The 20,224-nt window shown below is 41.5% G+C and overlaps 1 protein-coding gene across 3 annotated transcripts in view; it reads left to right on the forward strand.

The window, feature by feature from the left end:
• Nphp1 (nephrocystin 1) overlaps window positions 1-20,224 on the forward strand; it is a 65,057-nt gene that overhangs the window by 28,224 nt on the left and 16,609 nt on the right. For all 3 annotated transcript variants that reach the window (XM_008828175.3, XM_029561147.1, XM_008828174.3), the window contains 5 exons: window positions 8,230-8,304; window positions 10,140-10,250; window positions 12,143-12,225; window positions 13,704-13,780; window positions 15,001-15,100. In XM_008828175.3, coding sequence (XP_008826397.1) covers window positions 8,230-8,304; window positions 10,140-10,250; window positions 12,143-12,225; window positions 13,704-13,780; window positions 15,001-15,100 — 446 coding nt within the window. The remainder of the gene's footprint in view (window positions 1-8,229; window positions 8,305-10,139; window positions 10,251-12,142; window positions 12,226-13,703; window positions 13,781-15,000; window positions 15,101-20,224) is intronic.

Consider the following 20,224-nt stretch of genomic DNA (forward strand, 5'->3'; position numbering starts at 1 on the left):
ACTGTTATCTAATATAGAGAAAGACATTATTACATATCCTCAGACATTAACAGACAGCATGTAATATCATAAACAGTTTTATGCCAGTAAATTTGGCAACATTGATGAAATAGAAAATTTCCTAGAAAAATAATAATTTACTGAAACTGAAATAAAAATGAATAGTCTCTGTGAGAGGAATGAAAATTCAATAATAAAGTCTTTCTGCAAAGAAAGCTCCAGGCCAGAAGGCATCACAAATGAATTCCTCCAAGCATAAAGAAGAGATAAAATCAGTTGTACTTCTAAAGAGCCAGATAAAGAGAAAATGCTTCACAGTTCCTTTCATAAAGCCAGGAAAAACACGATACCAAAATATGACATAAAAAGAAAGGACAATTATAAGACCAGTATCCTTCATGGACCTAGAAGCTGAAATATTAAACAGCTATCAGACTCAACTTAGCTATATAAAAAGGACACCATATCACAGCCAGTTGGAATTTCTTCCAAGGATTCAAATGTGTGTACCTATACAACTAGCACAACATTTGAAAGCCAGTCATTGTAATTTGTCATATTCATAGCACAAAGATGATCATGTGAACATTTCAGTAGCTATAGAAGCATCTGACAAATTTCAATGCTCATACATGAGTTTTTAATCTTTTCTACAAATTAGAAAAAGAAGGAGTTTCCTCTCATTTGTAAAAAGCAAGAAGAAAAACCCAACAGAGATACTGAACACTTTCCTCAAGATCAGGAACAATCAGAATATGTAAGAAGTTAAAAGATAACTCACATTTTTTAATGCATGAAAGACTTGAATAACACCTCAAAAAAGACAAGCACATGGAAAACCAATGATACTACATAATGATAAAGCAAAGCTCACCAGGAGGACATAGCAATCCTGTCTGCACAGCCAGCATCAGAGCTCCAAATACATGAGCTCAAACCTGTATGGAATTGAAAAGGGAAATGAACAAAGCTATAGTTATAATTGAAAACTTCAACATTTGTCTCTCAGTAACAGAGCTAGCATACAGAAAAACTTAAGAATATAAAAGAACATAACAAACTAGATAAAATTGGCCAAATTAATGCTTATATAACACTTCATCTCAAAAGAGTAAAATACATAGACTTTTAGTACACATACTACAATAGACTGATAGTCCTGGATCAGAAAACAAATTTCAAAGAATTGAAGCCCATACAATGCATGGTCCTTGAGCACACTGAATTAAATTAGACATTGTATTGATTAATCTTCATTGTCTCTTGACTAGATTTAGAATCACCTAGGAGTGACATCTCTGGGCATGTGTCTGAGGGCATTTCCACAGAGGTTTAACTGAGGAGGGAAGACCCACACTGATTATGGGTGGCACATCCCATAGACAGTTATCTTACAGTGAACAAAATCTAAAGTCAGCTGAAGATTAACCAGTGCCATCATTTGCTGGCATGAGTTGAGACCTTGACCAAATGAGTTGACCTTGCTTTCTCACATGAGGATTAAGATCTAACATTTAGATCAACACACAGAGCACGAGTGTTACTAGGTGAGGGATGATGGTTACAACTTAGAAAGATGGAGAAGAGAGCTGTGGAATGAGATGTAGGAGACATCAACCAACAAAATTTGGTGGCAGACTAGATGCAGAGAGTGGGACCAAGCGTCAAGCTGGTAGGAGGTCTCAGATTTCCACCCTCTGATGGATGAGTTCACAGTGGTTTATCTCCACTTTTATATTCTCTGTACAAAACTACTGTCATAAGCCAGTAGGTGTCACCAGTGACCCAGAAGAGATGAATTACCTTTTTTTGGGGGCGGGGGGGGAGACAATTTCACTGCATATCCCAGGCTGGCCTCTAACTTGCACAGGGGATCCTCCTGCATTAGCCTCCCCAGTGCTGGGATTACAGTTTAATTTTTATTATTATTTGTTCACTAATTCGAGATAGGGCAAACCTGGAACTCTCAGTGTGGCCTGCTACATTCATCCTCTTGCATCTACTCTTGCTGGGATTACAGGTGTACACCACCCCAGTTCCAGCTTGAAATTTGATTTTTTTTTTTTTTTAGACAGTCTCACTATGTTTGCTGGTATTAAAGGTGTCACCCCCCCCAGTTCCCGCTTGAAATTTGATTTTTTTTTTTTTGAGACAGTCTCACTATGTAGCCCTGGCTGGCCTGGAACTCACCATGTAGACCAGGCTGGCCTCAACCTTACCTGCCTCTGCCTCCCAAGTATTACGATTTGAAATTTGATTTTTCAATAACTTCAAAGTAATAGAATTTTTATCAAAATCATAGGATTTCCTTTATGAAACTAATTTATAATATTTCCAGTTATAGGACATATTTAATAGTAACACAAGTACTCATGCTGTTTACTCGAATTCTTAAATAAATCTAACCTTAATTACAAATAAAAAGTAGTTTTGTTAAAAGTAATTAAGGAGATGCCCCTGCATGCTCTGGGCAGTTCACTAAAGGCACTGTAGAGCCCGTGGTGCAATAGGTGCTAGAAAGGAGCCACGGTCTTTCAGTTTGATGCTTTACTTATTTTATTTTGTTTTGGGGGAGATTGAGCCCAGGGCCTCACATACTAAGGGAACACCCTACCGCTGAGCTCTACTCTACCCTCTACTTTATTTTCGGTTTTCTTTTTGTTCTCTGCTTTCTTTCTCTGCCTTCCTGTGTACTACTTGAACATCCATCTGGAACTCCATTCTGAGTATCTGCTGTGCTGAGAGAATCTCTTTGGATGGCTTTCTCAGTGCTCATTCTATGTGTAATCTTATGCATACAGAGTTTGCCTAGTGAACGGGTATGGATTCCAACTGAGAAACATACAGAAACTTTTCTCCCTTTAACTCCCTTTACTTCACACATTTGTAATCCAATTGTCTCAAGTATTTCCTTGACCTACACTGAGGGCCATATTACATAGTTATGATGTTTGCTTCAACCATCAAACATAATACAGAAAACTTGAGACAGTGTGTAGTATTTACTCATGGTTTTTGCTGTTTCCATTGATCTTCCTGATGCTCTCAGATTCATTCTTTTTTCATATCCTTTCTGTTTAGAGAATTTCCTTGAACTATTCTTTTAGGGTAGGGTTTTGAGGTTGGATTTTGTTTTGTTTCATATTTAAGCACTGAGGGTTTGAATTCAGGGCCTTTTACATGCTAGCCAGACATTACCACTAAGGTACATCCCCAGCCTTTTAGAGTAGGACCTCTGCAAACAAATTCTCATAAACTTGTCTGAGGGACAGGAGAGATGGCTCAGTGGTTAAGAGCACTGGCTGCTCTCACAGAGGACCCGAGTTCAGTTCCCAGCACCTACATGGCAGCTAACAACTGTCTATAACTCCTGTTCCAGGGGACCCAGTACCCTCTTCTGGTCTTTTCAGGTACCAGGCACACATGTGATACATATACATACACGTAGGCAAACATTTATACACAGTAAAAAAAAAAAAAAAAGAAGAAAAGAAAAGAATGTCTGGGGCTAGAGATGGCTCAGCAGTTAAAAGCACTGGCTGCTCTTACAGAGGACCTGGGTTCAATTTCAAGCACCCACATGATGGCTAACAATAGTTCATAACTCTAGTTCAAGAGGAATCCAATGCTCTCTTCTGACCTCCATGGGTACTGCATGACATGGATGCACTTACATACATGCAGGCAACACACACGTACACATAAAATAAAAATAATAAATAAAATATAGAAAAACAATTCTGTCTGAGAATGTCTATTTCTCTTTCACTGCTGAAGGATCTTTTCATTGGCTATAGAAAGCTGGCTTGACACATCTTTCCTTTCAATACTTGCAGTTGCTGTGCCACCTCCTCTGGCCTCCCTGGTTCCTAGTGAGAAACTCATTCATTCAGCATTTTCCCAAGGGTAATATATGCATTGTTTCTCTCTTACCCTTCACAAGTTTGTGGTGTACCTGGCATGAATTTACTGGGGTTACCCTGTTTGAGGTTTGCTCTGTGCCTTTATATCATTTGCCAAACTTAGGCATTTTTAACCAATCATTTCCTCAAATACTTTTTAAGCTACAAATTGCATTCTCCTTGGGACTCTGGATACAAACGCTGGATCTTTGTAGGACTCCCACAAGTCGCAGACCATCTCTGCTTTCTTGCTTTCATCTATTTCGTCTTCCTTGTTCAGACTGTAGGATTTTGACGTCCGTTAAGCTCACTGGTTTTTCTGTTTGCTGCTCTGCTGTTGAGTCTGTATATCATCAATTGTTGATTTGTTTTGTTATTCTTGTGATTATACTTTTCAGGTCTTAGTTTCCTTTTTTTAAATTTTATTTGTTATTTTTATTTTATGTGTATGCATGTATTGCCTGCATGTACGTAAGTGCACCCATGTCATGCAATGCCTGCGGAGGACAGAAGAGGCTGTTGGATCCCCTGGAACTGGAATTATGGACAGTTGTTAGCTGCCATGTGGGTACTGGGATTCGAACCTGGGTCTTCTGCAAGAACAGCCAGTGTTCTTAACTGCTGAGCCATCTCTCCAGCCCCCTCCATTTCTTTTTTATGTCTTCCATTTCTGTGTTGGGGGTTCCTTATTTCTATTTTTACATTCATTTCAAGTATGCCTGGAATTTCTTATTGAAGCATTTTTGTCTGACTGCTTTAAAATTTGTGTCAGATATTCCTACATCTGTGTCATCCCAGTGATAGAGCCACTGAATGTCTTTTTGTTCAATCTGAGAGTTTCTCTTAGTATGACTGACAAGGTTTTACTGAGTCCTGGATGTTTTGGGTATTATGTTATGAGTCTCTGGATCTTATTTTAGATTCTGTGTATCTGTGTTGGGGGGCACACTGGGGGTTGAACCCAGGGCTTGCATATGCTAAAAATGTATTCTACCCCAGCCCTAAATTCTATTTTAAGTAGAACTCTGACATCATGGTGGCAAGGGATGTTGGATGCCACCTCATTATTGCCAGGTGGGAATGACATCCAGAGTCATCCCCACTTGGCCTTTGTTCATACCTGAGGAAAGGTATGCCTCTGGGCCCCACTGGATATTCAGACTCCCCATCAAGCCACCAGGGCTGGCACCCACTGTGACATCCCTAGCTTGTTTACCTTTCTCTCTCTACCCTCAACATTATAAATTTAAAAAAAACAAGATTTGTGGATTTCATTATATTAACTTTTACATAAAAAATGTAAGAGAAAACTAAATTTTAGTTAATATGCACATTAAAGTGTTTGCAGAGAAGTTCAGTAAATCAACATTTGCAGTGCATCAAAATATAAAGAAAACTGACAGACTGATGGAGCAAGTGTAGTAAAGGTTAACTTTAGGATGGAGGTAATGCGCACATGGGTGCCTACTGTCAGGTTCTGTGAGCTGTGGAATGTACTTGACGTGGTTCATAATTAACATCATTATTTCACCCTTTAAAAAACTGACTGAAACCCATAAGTACTCATTAAGAAATATACATCAGTTAACTGTGTATGTTTTGTCAAAACACTAAGAAAAATAAAAGACAAAACTAAATTCTACACTTAGACTCTTTCTTAGAACATTCCTATTTTCTAATTTCTGTTTATTCTTTTTCACATCTATTTCATATGCCAATCTGATCTGTATTGGAATTTTCATTATTTTTTAAGTTATGAACTATTTCAGATGAACTGAAACATACAGAGGCTAACATAGCAGAGTGGCTTTCCCAGCTGCTTCTGTGGAAGTCTACCTCCACTTGGCAGTACCCACTTCTGATGTTTTCAAATAAGCTATGTTGTCTTTCTGCTTAATTCTGTAAAACTAAAACTTCCCTAAAAATTAGTCTGTCAGGCATGGTGGCACACACCTTTAATCCCAGCACTCTGGAGGCAGAGGTAGGCAGATCTTTGTCTACATAGTGAGACCCTGTCTCAAAAATAAAAAGTTAACACTCCAAATATGGCGGTCCCAAAGTACACCACTCCTGACCATCCTTTCCCTCCTTCTATGTAGATAATTAGTCTGCATTTTGTTTTGTTGGTTTTTCATGGTCTAATTTTTTAATATGCTCATTTATAAAAAGTATCAAAACCTTTTATCCTTTTCCAGTTTTCTTTTTCCCATCAGCCTTGTGGTTATGATATTTATCCAAATTGGTGGGTTTTCTATTGGCTGTTCTTTTTAACTATTGGATGATATTTCATTGCATGGCTGGGCTTCAGTTATATTTATCCATTCTTCTCTTAAGGAGTTATTTTTTACCACTGAAGTCTTTCAATAAACTTTCTTATAAAACCACAAGAGACAAATGTTTAGAGTATTTTCTTAGGGCAGATTGTTAGGTGGCAGGGTCTGTACATCTCCATGTATTAGGGACTATATTAGGTCTTTCTTATTGGGTTTTTCCAGTTAATACTGCCTTGACAGTGTATGAAAATCCATGCTTCATTATTTCCACATTCTATCACCTGGTAGTATCACTATTTTGAGTATGAAGTAAATTTCATTAGGGTTCTGCTTATATTTCCTTGATTCCTACTGGGTTTTAGGTCTCTTCATATGCATTATTAATGCAGTTTGTCAACTGGATTCTCTATGTTGTATGAGTCCCTGATTACTGCATCCCTTGCATCCGGCTTTGTGCAGAAAGTGCTGTGATTCTGGCTGCACTCTGCTCAAATGTATAGTGAGATGGTTGGGCTGAGTCAATCTTAGATCTCAGGATCTATACAGCAAGAAAGATACAGAGTTATCTTGAGTCTGAATGCCAAAATCAGAATCCTCCACATTGAAAAGATAAGAACAGAGACAGTGTAGATTAGAAATTCTAATTTCTATGTCAGGCAAAAACTTCATGGATATTGTAAGTAGGAAACATTACTTGTAAAACCAACTAAAAGCCAGTCTTGTATTGATTACCAGATAGTAATCAGAAGGATTTTGTACTCTTAAGACTCCGGGTTGAGACTGTGGAGGATGCATAATTGAATTTGGTTTACTATGCACATTTAGGTACTTGAATTGGGCTGCATTGGTTTGGTTTGATTTTCTTTTTCTTTGAGACCACTCATACTCTGTAGCCCTAGGTGAGCTGGAACTGATTATGTAGATCAGACTGGCCTCAAACTCACAGAGATCTACCTTCTTCAGACTCCTAAGTGCTAGGATTATACCCAGATACTCAAATTGTTAAGTATTTATTTTAGTATTTGACATGTATGTATCATGTGTGTCCATGGCACATGTTAAGTTCAGAGGACAACTTTGTGGAGTTCTTTTCTTTCTTTTCAATCTTTATCTGGGTTCCAGGGATCAAACTCAAGCCATCAGGCTTGGTGGAAGTCACCTTTACCTGCTGAACCATCTTGCTAGCCCTTGAATTGTTTTTAAAGCTTAACTTTTAGAAGCATTGTACTGTAACTCTGTGTGTGTGTGTGTGTGTGTGTGTGTGTGTGTGTGTGTGTGTGTGTGTGCTTGAGACAGGGCCTCCCTGTAGCCCCATCTGGCCTGTACTCGATATGTAGACCAGGTTGACCTTGAACTAACTCACAGAGATCTACCAGCCTCTTCCTCCCAAGTACTGGGAGCCACCATGCCCGGCTATACTGTAATATTTTTATCTAAAATAAAAAATGTTACCTGGTTCCCTCTAAGAATTTGAATTCTTCTTTAAATAAAGAATTTGAATTCTTTAAATAAAGTTTAGACTCCTTTTGTGTTTGTTGTTTTTGTGTAAACTGTAGCATGACCTTCTTGAATATAGCATTTAAAAGAGATCAGATTGCAAGAAGAATGTAATTTACTGGTCTAGCAATCTTGAAGAGCAATTTATATATCTGACCTTGTGGCATTGGCTGTCGTAGTAACAGGGTACCAGACTGCATGTGAGGTGCCATAGCCACCCCAGATTGCACTCACTTTTCCAGTACACTTGCCGTAGATAGTATTTCATTTAATATAATTTATTACTACCTCAGGGTCCAACTCTGAATTCATTTTATTAGTTTCTTAATTATTATACTTATTTGTTAATAAGCGTCATGTTTCTCATGAGTTATTTAAAAGTTCTGTGTACATTGCATTTGATGTAGAAAGGAAAAAGCATAGCATAATTGCTTTAAATTAAAAGTACCCCCCTTACCTGTCCAAGACACCCACTGTTGACAGTTTGGGACTCAGAAGGGATGTTGTCTCAGAAGACTTACTACAGTGTCATTTCAAATGGGAAAATCTCATTTCAGGTTCTGAGCAACATTCACACAGTCAGAGCTACGTGGCAGCCTAAAAAGCCCAAAACATGGAGCTTTTCTCCCCAGGTAAGTCGCTGCTGAGTTAGTGGACGGAAATGTGAATTTCTTCTTCTGGGAAGCACAAGGTCTAACATGAGGCTACCAAGTGCTGCACACTTAGCCCAGAATATTTAGCATCAAATTTAAGTCTTTAGGGTCTTTTTTGTTCTTTGAAGATTTTGACACAAATTCTTCACCCTTCTGACTTACCTAAGCTGTAATTTCCATGAATCATTCAGTGGATTTCAATTTCAGGAAATGTCCCTTTGATGAGACATGAAACCAAGAAGATGATCAAGTTTAGGAGGTGTTTTTAAAAATGAAGTCTTCCAACTGAGCTAATGTAGTTGTTCCTCAGATTAAATCAAAGGTGATGCCTGGGGGCTCCTGCTTTACGCTCAGGTCCTGTCAAGACTGAGGTGGGGTTAGGGTTTCACCACTGAGTCAGTGTTACACAGACGCTAATGAATCAGAAACATCTGTTCTTTTTATATTGTCTATAGTTTACTTTTTTCTGCCTCCCAGGACTCCTTGCTTTAGTTTCTGTCCCTCCCACAGCTACTTTGTTGCTGCTACAGCCTAGAAGCCTTCATTTCCCTTTGCCTTACCACATAAAAAGGTCTTAGTGCCACATGGAGGGTCAGGGAGAGGGCACAGGCTATGCTGGAGGCCCACCACCTTGCTGGCTGTGATGTGATGTGCCCTCATGCGTCTGTAGCACAATTACTAATAGTCCATTTGTCCCCCTGACACCTGCCTCCAGGGAGAGTACTGCTTGTCTTTTGGCATAGAAATTCACAGTTCTGCTGCTATGCCTCTGTGTATGGGAAGTGTCAAAGGATGAGGAGGAGCTGGGAGGGACGCATAAGCATGAGTTTCCTTGTTGAATGAAGCTGAGCAGGTTACATCCTCCTAGGTGTATGGGAGTTCGCATGTTCTTGGGGAAGGAACACATCTGTGAAGAGCAGCAATATGCCCAGAGGTGGAGCTCCAGCCATGGCCCGGCCATGTGCATTGTGGAAGTTAATCCTTGAGCTACCCTGTGGGTTGGGTATCACGCGGGTACAGCGCCATGCTTATGAAGCTCCAAGGGGGTTGGAAGCACAGCAGGTAGGGGAAAGGAGGTCCATGCTAGTCCTTAGGCCCAGGGAAGATTTTGGAAATGTATTTTTTTATGTGTATTTGTATGTGCCTGCATGAATTTATGTGTGCTGTGCATACAGGTGCCCATGGAGGTCAGAGGGTGTTAGATCATCTGGAACTGTCATGGGGCATTGTGAGCCATGTAATGTGGATTCTGGAAATTAAACCTGGGTCCTCTGCAAGAGCAATAAGTGCTCTTAATCACTGAGCCATCTCCCCAAGTCCCCATGGAAAGTTTTTGAACAAGAGAAACTAGACCCTGAAGAATGGGTAGGATTTTCTAGGCAAGAAAGAGGGTGTGGTTGTCCAGGGATTCAGAGTGGGATGAGCAAAAGGAAAGGGAACATATGCAAGGCAGGAATTGGAAGCCCAGCAGGTGTATGTGCGTGGCTTTGATTCTGTTTACAAATAGCAGTAGTTAGCATAAATAATAACGCAAAATGGCAAAATGTGTTTTGTTACACCTCTGGTGACCTACTTATAATGCTTTGCCTCTTAGCCATGGTCTAAGTGAAAAATAATGAAGGTCAAGGTAATTTTCCTTTAACAGGGAGGTTAAATGTTTCTCTTTCTAACCGTTGGCATGGGTTCATCTACTTGAAGTTTTTTAAGACCTCTGTTATAATGCAAAGGCATAAGCCCTTTGCAGATGGATGGGGCTGAGAGGCCCTGCACATACTTCACTTTTGTCAGTAACTTCAGTTTCTTTATCATTCTAGGTCACTGGCATCTTGCCATGCGTGCTTGATGGAGATTGTTTTATTAGGTCCAATTCTTCATCTCCAGACCTTGGAATATTATTTGAACTTGGAATTTCTTACATTCGAAACGTATGTCAAAGTTGAAAGATAAAACTTTCTAATACATCTAAAGGGAGATGTTAGAAATGTGTCTGTATATACAAGCAAAATAATAGATGTTTTAGTTACTTTTCCTGTTGCTGTGATAAAATACTCTGACGAAAACAACTTAAGGGGTTTATTCTGGCTCACAGTTGGAGGGGATCCTGTCATCATAGCCAGGAAGGCATGGCAGCAGGTATGGGAGGCTCACTGGTGACACTAGTCAGGAAGCAGAGAGAACAGGAAGTGGGGCTGGACTATAAAACTGGGGGCCTGCCTATACGAGAACTTTCGCATTCAAACCACAACAAAGGGCTTCTGTGTAATAGAAATTTAATCCTGAAGGAAGCAAAGTGATACGATTCTCATTAAAAAAATATTACATTTTATTTATGAAGGGGCACGTGTGTAGAGGTCAGAGTAAAATTTGTAGGAGTTGGTTCTTTCCCTTCACCATGTGTATCCTGAAGATTGACCTCAGGTCATCAGACTTGGCAACAAGCACCTTTACCCACTGAACCATCTCACTGCCTCCACCTTCTCATTTCTTATGCAGTACTGCCAAATGGCATGTAAGATAAAAGGGTATTTGTTTACAAGGCCTGAGTGTGGTGATGCACGCCTTTAATCCCAGCACTTGGGAGGCAGAGGCAGGCAGATCTTTGTGAGTTCGAGACCAGCCTGGTCTACATAATGAGTTACAGGACAGCTGGGGCTACAAGGAGACCCTGTCTCAAAAAAAAAGGGGAGGGGTATTTGTTTACATTTTATAGCATCACTGAACTCCAGTGCTTTTAACACATGAAAACTCATAAAGGCTGGAACTTTCCAGAGGTGATAAAAAAAAATTCAGAGGCTTCCAGCACAGGGGTTGGCACTTTATCTCCCTGAGCCGAGTACCGTTAACTTTGTAGCTCACAGTTCTTAGGAACCTGGAAGAATGGCAGATTTTCAAAAGGAACACCAGAAACTTGGTTTAACGTATGTCATATGAAATGCTTGGGTTTACCCACTGGTGTGGACCTGTGCTAGTTAACTCCTTGTGTCCACATTCTAGTAACAGCCTGGGAGGTGTAGTGCATAACCCTTGCCTTGTGGCTACCCAGAGAGCCATCACAGAATGATCACAGTAATGTAATGGTCCTTCATCACTTTGCACTTCTTCAAGACAAATTCACCTTTGTATACTGCATATGGGTAGGGCAGCAGACGAGCCTAGTGAGTCCAGTGACCCCTGGCAGTGGGCAGGAAGAGTGAACTCCCAAGCAAAAGAATTCTTTTATTTATCTTTTTAAAATTATTTATTATTTTATTTTGTGTGTATGTGTGTATTGCCTGCATGTGGGAAAGTGCATCTGTGTCGTGCAGTGCTCATGGAGGACAGAAGAGACTGTTGAATCCCCCAGAACTGGAGTTACGGGCAGTTGTTAGCTGCCATGTGGGTGCTGGGATTTGAACCCAGGTCTTCTGCAGGAACAACCAGTGTTCTTAACTACTGTGCTCTCCCTCCAGCCCCCGCAAAAGAATTCTTGAGTGACTGATTCCTGTGTTCCATCTCCCCATGAAACAAAGGTTCATAATTGTATGTAATAGCTTGTGATTTTAGATTGTCCTCTGTGCTGTGTGATTCAAGACTGTCTCCAAACACAATAGCAATGACAGCCTCATCATCAGGTTGAAAAGACCTTCAAAAGCAATCATGACAAAAGAAGAATGAGGTTTGAAGTATCATCTTTAACATCTGGGCTATAAGTAAAATGGAGCCTTAGCAAGTTTAGTCCTTAGAGTGAATAATACTTATGTTCCTTCCAGAGGACCTGTATGTGCTTTTAAATTTGGCTGTCTCAGACACGGTTCCATGTACTTGTTTTATTTCCTAGTCAACTGGTGAGAGAGGAGAGTTAAGCTGTGGCTGGGTGTTTCTTAAACTTTTCGATGGCAGCGGAGTTCCTGTTCCAACAAAGTAAGTGAGCTTTCTGTTCTTACAAATGCGAAAGTTTCTAGGGACTAGGTCCCTCAGGTATACTCAGGTGTTAGTATTTCAACAAGTTTTGGAAAGAGGGCTTTTTCATGTTGATTTTAGTTGTTTAAAGGAGTATATGGAAACAGCACACACATTCTTACCGTCAAGAGAAAGAAGTAACCCAGAGAGCAGTGTTTTATAAGATGCTCACATGGGGTCTGCTGAGACTAATCCCTAAAAACAGCCCAGCACTCTTCGGAGAGCAGGAGGCTAAGTCCTCTGTGAGCCTTTGCCTTCCATAATACCAGGTCACTGAAACTGCAGCAGCAGGCACCGTCACCCGATTGAAACATTACAAGCAGAAACAGACTAGAGGCCAATACTTGTGATATACACAGAAAAGTAAGGAGATCACTGTCCCCATATCAGGAACTAATACCAAAAAGATGATCTGAATTTTAAATTGGGGAAAATAAAGTTTAAGTCAAAGATATAAGCAAGAAACTCACAAGAGAGATAGAATGAGCAGGCAGAAGGATGAAGGTGACTAAGATTACAGGTGGGAGGTTCTGACACAGAGACTGTGGTCCAGCTCTGCCTGGGTGACTGTGCAGGCTCCTTAATGTCCTCGGGTCCCAGTTCCCTTCATCTTGAATCTGGGGATTAATTCCCATCCCAGAGGCTCATGATCACACTCCACAAGTGGCCTCCTGGGCAGAGGTAAAAGTCCTGACCACTAGTTATCTGACATCACCCTAGCGGGAAGGGGAGGGGTGTGTCTCAAATCATAATCATTACCATTGGGTGGTTATGAAAACTTGATTACGTGTGTGTGTGTGTGTGTGTGTGTGTGTGTGTGTTTAAATATGTTTAGAGGTTATATCATACTTCATAGAGGAAATAAGGGAAAGCTATCCTCACCTTCCCAGAAGTGAAGTCATGGCTATTTTTAAGGAACTAGAGCTCTGTATGTTACTACAGAAATGCTTCCCGGGTGTGTTATATGAAAGAAGTTGCAGAATGATGAATACTGTGGTTCCACTTGTGTTCAATAGAAACTTTTGGGTGGATTTGCCTCTGAGGAGTACAATGAGGTAGTTTAAAGGAGTCTTTAAACTCCTGCTCTCTACACTTGAGTTAAGCTTATGTAAAAGAGAAGCTAGGACCCAATGTAGCTCAATGATGCCATGCTTACCTAGCATGCCCAGGGAAGGACAGACAGACATACAGACAGACAAAGAGGGAGAATAAAAATACAGTGAGATTCCTAATGGCTTTATGTCAAACACATTTGAAAAATAAAACGCCATCACTTATTAACACAAATCATTAAAGTCAAACCATTTTAATGACAGCAGAAATCTTTCTCATTTTTGTGTGTGTGAATATCTTTGTGCTAAAAAAGGATTTCATAGTCAACTCCAGCATTCACAATTGCCTAGGACGTGGACCCACCATAATGTGTTATTTTTTTATAGGACTTATGAACTCTTCTTGAATGGTGGCACTCCTTATGAGAAAGGTGTTGAGGTAGACCCCTCAGTGTCCAGAAGAGGTATGGCACTTAACATGTGACCCTTTCTGTTAACTGTGACTCCTGAGATGGTCAATTTAAAAGGAGGAAGATTTGTTTTGGCTCACATTCCAGAAGTTTCAGTCCATGGTCACTTGGCTCTGTTGCTCTGGGCCTGTGGTAGCACAGTGCTTCATGGCAGAGTGTGTGGAAGAAAGGGCTTGTTCACTCCATGGTGGTCAGGAAGCAAAGAGAACAGAGGGTGAGTGTCCTAGACCCTCTTCTCTTCATTGACACAGCCCCACTGGCCTAAATTAGTCCCAGTAGGTCCCACCCCCACCTCCCATAGTGCCACAGGCTGGTGACCAAGCCTTTAGCATACAGGCCTTTTTTTGATTGGCACCTAGATCCATTCTAGATCCTAGAACCACATCACTTCCTTTTCTTAAAGATGTGGATAAAGCTACATGTAGTAGCTGCATCAGAAGGCAGCTGTATTTCTATTAAGCATAATATTTTTCACCTGGATTCACAATTCTCAATTAAGCATAATATTTTTCACTTGGATTCACAATTCTCAATGTGTGATTGGTATTAGAATTAAGTCTTTTTTATCTGTGTTTTTTTTTGGAAACATATATGAGGCTAATGTTGAAAATCATGAAAACAAGGACCCTTGGTTCCTTTTCACTGAACACTGGGTTGATACTTGTGACAGATACAGAATGAGTAGAAAAGGCTAGTTCAAAGGTTTCACATTGCTAGGTCAAAGAGTATGGATATTTGCAACTTCTATGTGTGACAAGTTTTCGCCCCAAGAGACTGAGTGCCCTTAATACTGTTCACCCAGCAGTGTACCAAGCCTAACAGACATACAACACCTGGGTCTTCCTTAGCCATCCCTGTCCTTGTTTGGTGCTTGGGACCCTCACCATTGCTGCTGCCCCACCGTGCCAGCATCCCACCTTTCAGAACAGGAAGGGGTTTAGGAGCTGTTGGTTCTACCTGGAGCCAGACATGTTTTTGGCTCCCTTCCTTCATGGCTTGAAGCATCTGTCCCAGTGGCCAGTGATGCCCTCTGGAGTTCCACAGGCATTCATGCCCCACTTCATCTTCCCATGGGCTCATGGAGGGTGGGTAGATGACCACCACCTTTCACATAGTGCAGCACCATGGGTTGTAGATTCTCATTGAATATTTGCTTTAGTGTACTCTGTCCCAAGCAAGTAAATTTTTTCTATTTATTCCTGATGTCTTTATAGCACAAGGTAGTATGTTCCATCAGATGATAAGCATGCGAAGGCAACCTCAACTTCTAGTGAAACTGCGGTCTCTGAACAGAAGATCAAGAGCCATGCTCAGGTAGGTAGGTGACCTGCCCTCTCCAGGGAGCAGAGGTGAATTTCTGCTTGCTTATCTTTTGTCAGTTACTTTCCGCCTCTGATTACTCTGCCCCAAATCCAGATTTTTGGCAATGAAAGAGTAATAAAGCTTAGATTCACTTCCTTTTCAGTTAGCTGTAATGGTAGATGTAGGGGTTGGAGGGATTACTGAGTGGTTTAAAAGCTCTTGCTGTGCCTCCAGAGGAACTGAGTTCAGTTCCCAGCACCCATGTCAAGCAGCTCACAACCTCCTGTAACTCTAGGTCAAGGGCATCTGACTTACATGCCCCTTTCTGGTCTCCATGGGCACCCACATACATGTGACATTCATACACATGTACACATAATTTTTTAAAATGATGTACCCATCATTGTAGATAATTTAGATACTCTTGAATTAGTAGAGATTATCAATAAGTGGTTCTGTCCTCATGGAACCTTTTCCCTTTTAATATCAGGTTTAGTAAAGTCTAATTTACATTTAGCAACCAGTTCTTGGGAGTCTTGCAAATGTAGTGATGCTGTAAAGCCCCCACAATAGAGATAGAGAGCAACCCCATATCTCTAAAGATGTTATCTCGTGGACCTTTGTAATCAGCAGCCACTCATCTGTCTTCTTCCCTGACAGTTTTGCATTCTCCAAACCATCATGAATGGCTTTATGTAGACTTGGAGTCTGGCTTCTTTCACTCATCATGACACTTTGGAGGCTCACCCATGCCCTGGATTGTTAGTAACGTGGTTGTTTTCATTCTAAACAAGTACTGCATTTGATGGACATACCAAAGTTGGCTTAACTACTCATCAGTTAATGTTTCTGGATTTGGGTAGTTAGGAATAAAACTTCTCCAAATATTCATATATGGTGTGTTTGTATAGGGGTATATGTCTGCATTTATTATGGGTAAAAAATACCTAGGAATGGAATTGATGGCTCATGTTGTATTGGATTAACTATATGTGGCTGTCAGACCATTGTCCAAAATGCCTGTACCATTTCCACTGGCTCTAGCAAGGTTTCAGAGTTTTGGTTACTGGTTGCTCTACATTCTTGATGGCCCTTGATATTAACCATTTTTTTCATATGGATCCTTCTAAAGAGAGGAGAATGTTTTCCTGTGGTAGTTTTAATTTGCATTTTTCTCCAGGATCTTTTACATGAGTGAAATCTCAGATCTACAGTTTCTGATTCAGTGCCCCATAGTCATTTAACCATCTCTCTTGGGATCTCAGACTTCAAAACAATATCAGCCCTGTAAAGTTGCTTAATAAAAGAAAGCATGTAAAAACACTTAGCTCATGTTTATAATGCATGATACACACAAACACAGTAGTGCTCACTATAAATTATTTCCTAATATAATTATTTTCTGTATAGATATATGTAAATGTTATTGCAGGATTTGTTCAAGTGAGCATGTGCAGTGGAGCTGGTAAGATAGGGGTGTTTAAATAGGCTTGAAAGGGTGGAGGAACCTGGCCATGGAAAGATACAGAGAAAAGGATCTTCCCACAGAGAACAGGTAGGAGACCCACAGAAGGGAAGAGTGCTTTGTGGGGCAGAACCTGCTTGCCACTCACCAATCATCAGGAAGGGGAAGTAGAGAAGTGGGGCCAGTGAGATGGCTCAGTGAGTAAAGGCACTTGCTGCCAAGCCTGACCATCTGAGTTTGAGCCCCAGGATCCCTTGGTAAAAAGAGAGGATGGACTCCTGTAAGTTTTCCTCTAACCTCCACATGTATGTCTTGGCATGTGCACTCACACATGCACACACTAAATGGACAAATGTAATAAAAAATGAAGTAGGGAGTGGAAGAAGAGTTGGCATACCCCTCAGAATGAGTCTTTTCTCAGTCCCAACTCTACCCTTAGTTTAAAGAGACCTTGCTCTAATCACTAATGCTGAAATGCATTCTGTAGTTAAACCATTAACAGTTCAATCTTTCAGCAGCTGTTAATAATGTGTTCATGGGTATTATTTACTCCTGCCTTAGTTTTTTTCCTTCCTAGAGATTCATAGAGCCTCTAAGTTCCCACTCCCCCTTTTTTGAACCAATCTTTCCTTGGAAAGTTGTTCTTTTTCAAGATGAGGAAAACAAAAGACTGACCTTAAGACAGTAGCAGCCTTTGTAAGAGAAAAGCCAAATCCTGTCTGTCCTTCATTCCTCCTCCCGCAGCAGCCCCACTGCTCACCTGTGGACCTACCTCACTGAGCCCAGAGCTCTCCCAAGTGTCTGTCTGCCAGGGACTGCTCTTAGTGCTCTTTCTTTGGCCCCAAAGACAGGTTCTCAGATACTTTTACTATCTCAAGATAAAACTGGCCTGTGTGGCACAGAGGTCAGGAAGGCAACCCATCTGTCTGAAGCCTTGCACACTGCTGTGTGCTGTAGGCTCATGCACAAGAGTCCTGAGTCCTTAGCCTCCAGACCTCAGGGACTGAGGCACTTGGTTAATTGCAGGTCACTGTAGGCACCAAGAAAGATTTGTGGCATTTCCAAGTAGAGTTCCTTCCGCTAGTGTCCGCTGTACTTCTCGGGGTCTGCACGCCTCCTGTTCCTGCCTCCCCTGCTTTGTCCTGGGGTGTGCTCCTTTCTTGAGCCCAAGACTCAAAGACAGTCTTGAAATTGCCACTCCACTCTACATGATTCCAAAACGTGGATTTGAGCACCCTGTTGGTGTGACCCAGGCACAGTCTGGGTATCACAGAAACCAGGCCATGGACGTGCTATGCCCAGAAGATTCTGGACGTGCTATGCCCAGAAGATTCTGGGCTGTATAGCCTGTGCCTCAGGTCAAGGTGAGAGGCTAGGTAGTGAGTTTTAGTTCAGTACTCTGAGCCCGCACAACAGGGAGGTGGAAATAGGCAAGACTGGTCTATCCCAGCATCCTCACTCTCCTGATCCTCCACCCTCCATGGGTGGGAGAAAACGGGTGATAATACCCACATTCTTTTCCTCCCCTTCAAAGGTTCATCCCATTTCTAGCCCCACCTTCCCCTGCTAACCAACTTCACTTTTGCTCAGCAGTAAGAGTGGAGGCTCTTTCCACTTTGCCAAGGAACTGCGACAGTGGAGGCAGGGCCGTGGTGAGAAGCCCAGTTTGGATTTGCATGAGTGCTCATTTTCTCTAAGACTCAGCTGCATAGCTTCATGTGGCCTCACACCCACCCAGCAGCCTTGAACATTCTGTGGGTATCTTCTGCATGTCAGGAGACTTATGAAATGCCATAAGCTGGTGCAGACTGACTTCCTATGACAGGAAAGCATGGCATCCTGCCTCTTGGACCCTACTCTTAATTTGTAGTGTCAGTTTAATGATAGTGAGCCTGTCACCTGGCAGTAGGCTGCTGCTCAGCTCCACCAACACTTGTCTTTTCCAAACAGACTTAACCTGATACAGTTTGACCAAAGGCACACTTTGAAGGCCCTAAGGAGGACGGGCCCTGAGTTTAGGCTCTTAGGGTTCTAAATGTCAACAAGCACTGATATGTAGGCTTAGCAGTGGTCTGTGTGTATGTATAAATTTGATGAAATTATTTTCCTTTGTCTCTTTTAATGTATCCTGTCTTTTTCTTGCTTTTACTTCTATTTCATTGTTAAAAATAAATGAGAGAGCTACTGCCAAGCCCATTCATTACATTTACAGTGCTTCTGCCCTCAGTTTGCTAGTCTACCTGTGAAGTTAGGGTGAAATGTAGTTTCACTTTTTCAACTCAGCTAACCTTTAGTAGCTCAGAACTTTCTGGCCATCTTAGGTTTGGAAAAAGCCAGGGGAAAAAAAAGGAAAGCAACATTGCCTTATGCAGTGGGAAGGTGCCAGAAGGAAAGGACTGCCCACACTGAGGGAATACCCACGCCTTCCAGACAGATGGAGCAAGTAGATCTATAAGAAAAAGAGAGGACCAAATGGGAGGAAGGAAGGTCCACCCCTTCCCCTGCCCACGTCAGTGACTGGTCTTCAGCATGAGCCTTGTACTCGGGCATGCCATGGATCATTGCCCACGTAGGCCAGGGCAGGATGTACAACAAACACCCTTGGGAGTCACAGCATGAACCCATAGGGCATGGTGGCATCGAGGCAGCTTGAGTGGTTCTAGCAGCCAAACCATAAAATCTAGCTTGAGTATATACAAAACCAGAATTTTCACAGGCTCTCAGAACCAAAGAGTGCATATGAATTTAAATGTGGGAAGACAGCCTGTCCTATAGTTTTATGTGTTTCTAGAAATGGCTGGGCATGGTGATCCACAGCTTTAATACCAGCACTTGAGAGGCAGAGGCAAGCAGATTTCTGTGAGACTCAGTCCAGCCTAGTCTACATAGTGAGTTCCAGGCCAGCTGGGGCTATAGGGAGACTCTGTCTCTATAAAACAAAACAAAACAAAACAAAAAAATATTTCTAGAAATGCAGACATTAGGGTGTGGTCAGGGACACTAGCCTAAATTCCATGAGGCTGATTGGCTGTGGTTCCTTTGCTTTTGCACCAGTCTAGGGGCCACATTCACTCTCCCAGCCACAGGGAAGCCTGACTGTTACCTTCATGGTCATTTTTTCCTTCTAAAGTTCTCTAGAAATTAAGATAAAGGATTAATTATAAAAATGAAGATCTCTTTTATATGTGTTCTGAGTCTAAAGCAAACCTTTTTTAAATAGCATATGTAAGAGTGAGACCACTGAGGACAAGTCAGCCTTCGGGTTGCAACAGCATGAGGTTTATTTGATACACAGGTACCTGTGGGCACAAAGTCTCCTCGGAGGACTTGCGCGCCTATAGGCTGGGGTTTGGCACTTTTATAGAGCAGAAGCAGGGTACAGAAGCAGAAGCGCGGTTATTGGTTAATTCAAAAACACACAGAGTAATTTCAAAAGCACACAGAAATATGGGGTAAGGGTCGGGGCTAAGGGGAAGTGGGATTGCTAAATGGGAGGTGACCTCAGGGACACAGAGGTTTTTCTCCTGATTTCCTGGTATCGAGCCCCAGGGATTGCCAGATGCAGATGGCTTGACCACTACGTCCTGTTTCTCTGATAAGCTAGTTTCTCAATGCTTGACTTCTTGTCAGGCATTCCTATCAGGTGGCCTCATGGCGCCTAGGTTTTTTCA

The sequence above is a fragment of the Nannospalax galili genome, unplaced genomic scaffold (assembly GCF_000622305.1).
Source record: "Nannospalax galili isolate Female #2095 unplaced genomic scaffold, S.galili_v1.0 scaffold1513, whole genome shotgun sequence".
NCBI lineage: Eukaryota > Metazoa > Chordata > Mammalia > Rodentia > Spalacidae > Nannospalax > Nannospalax galili.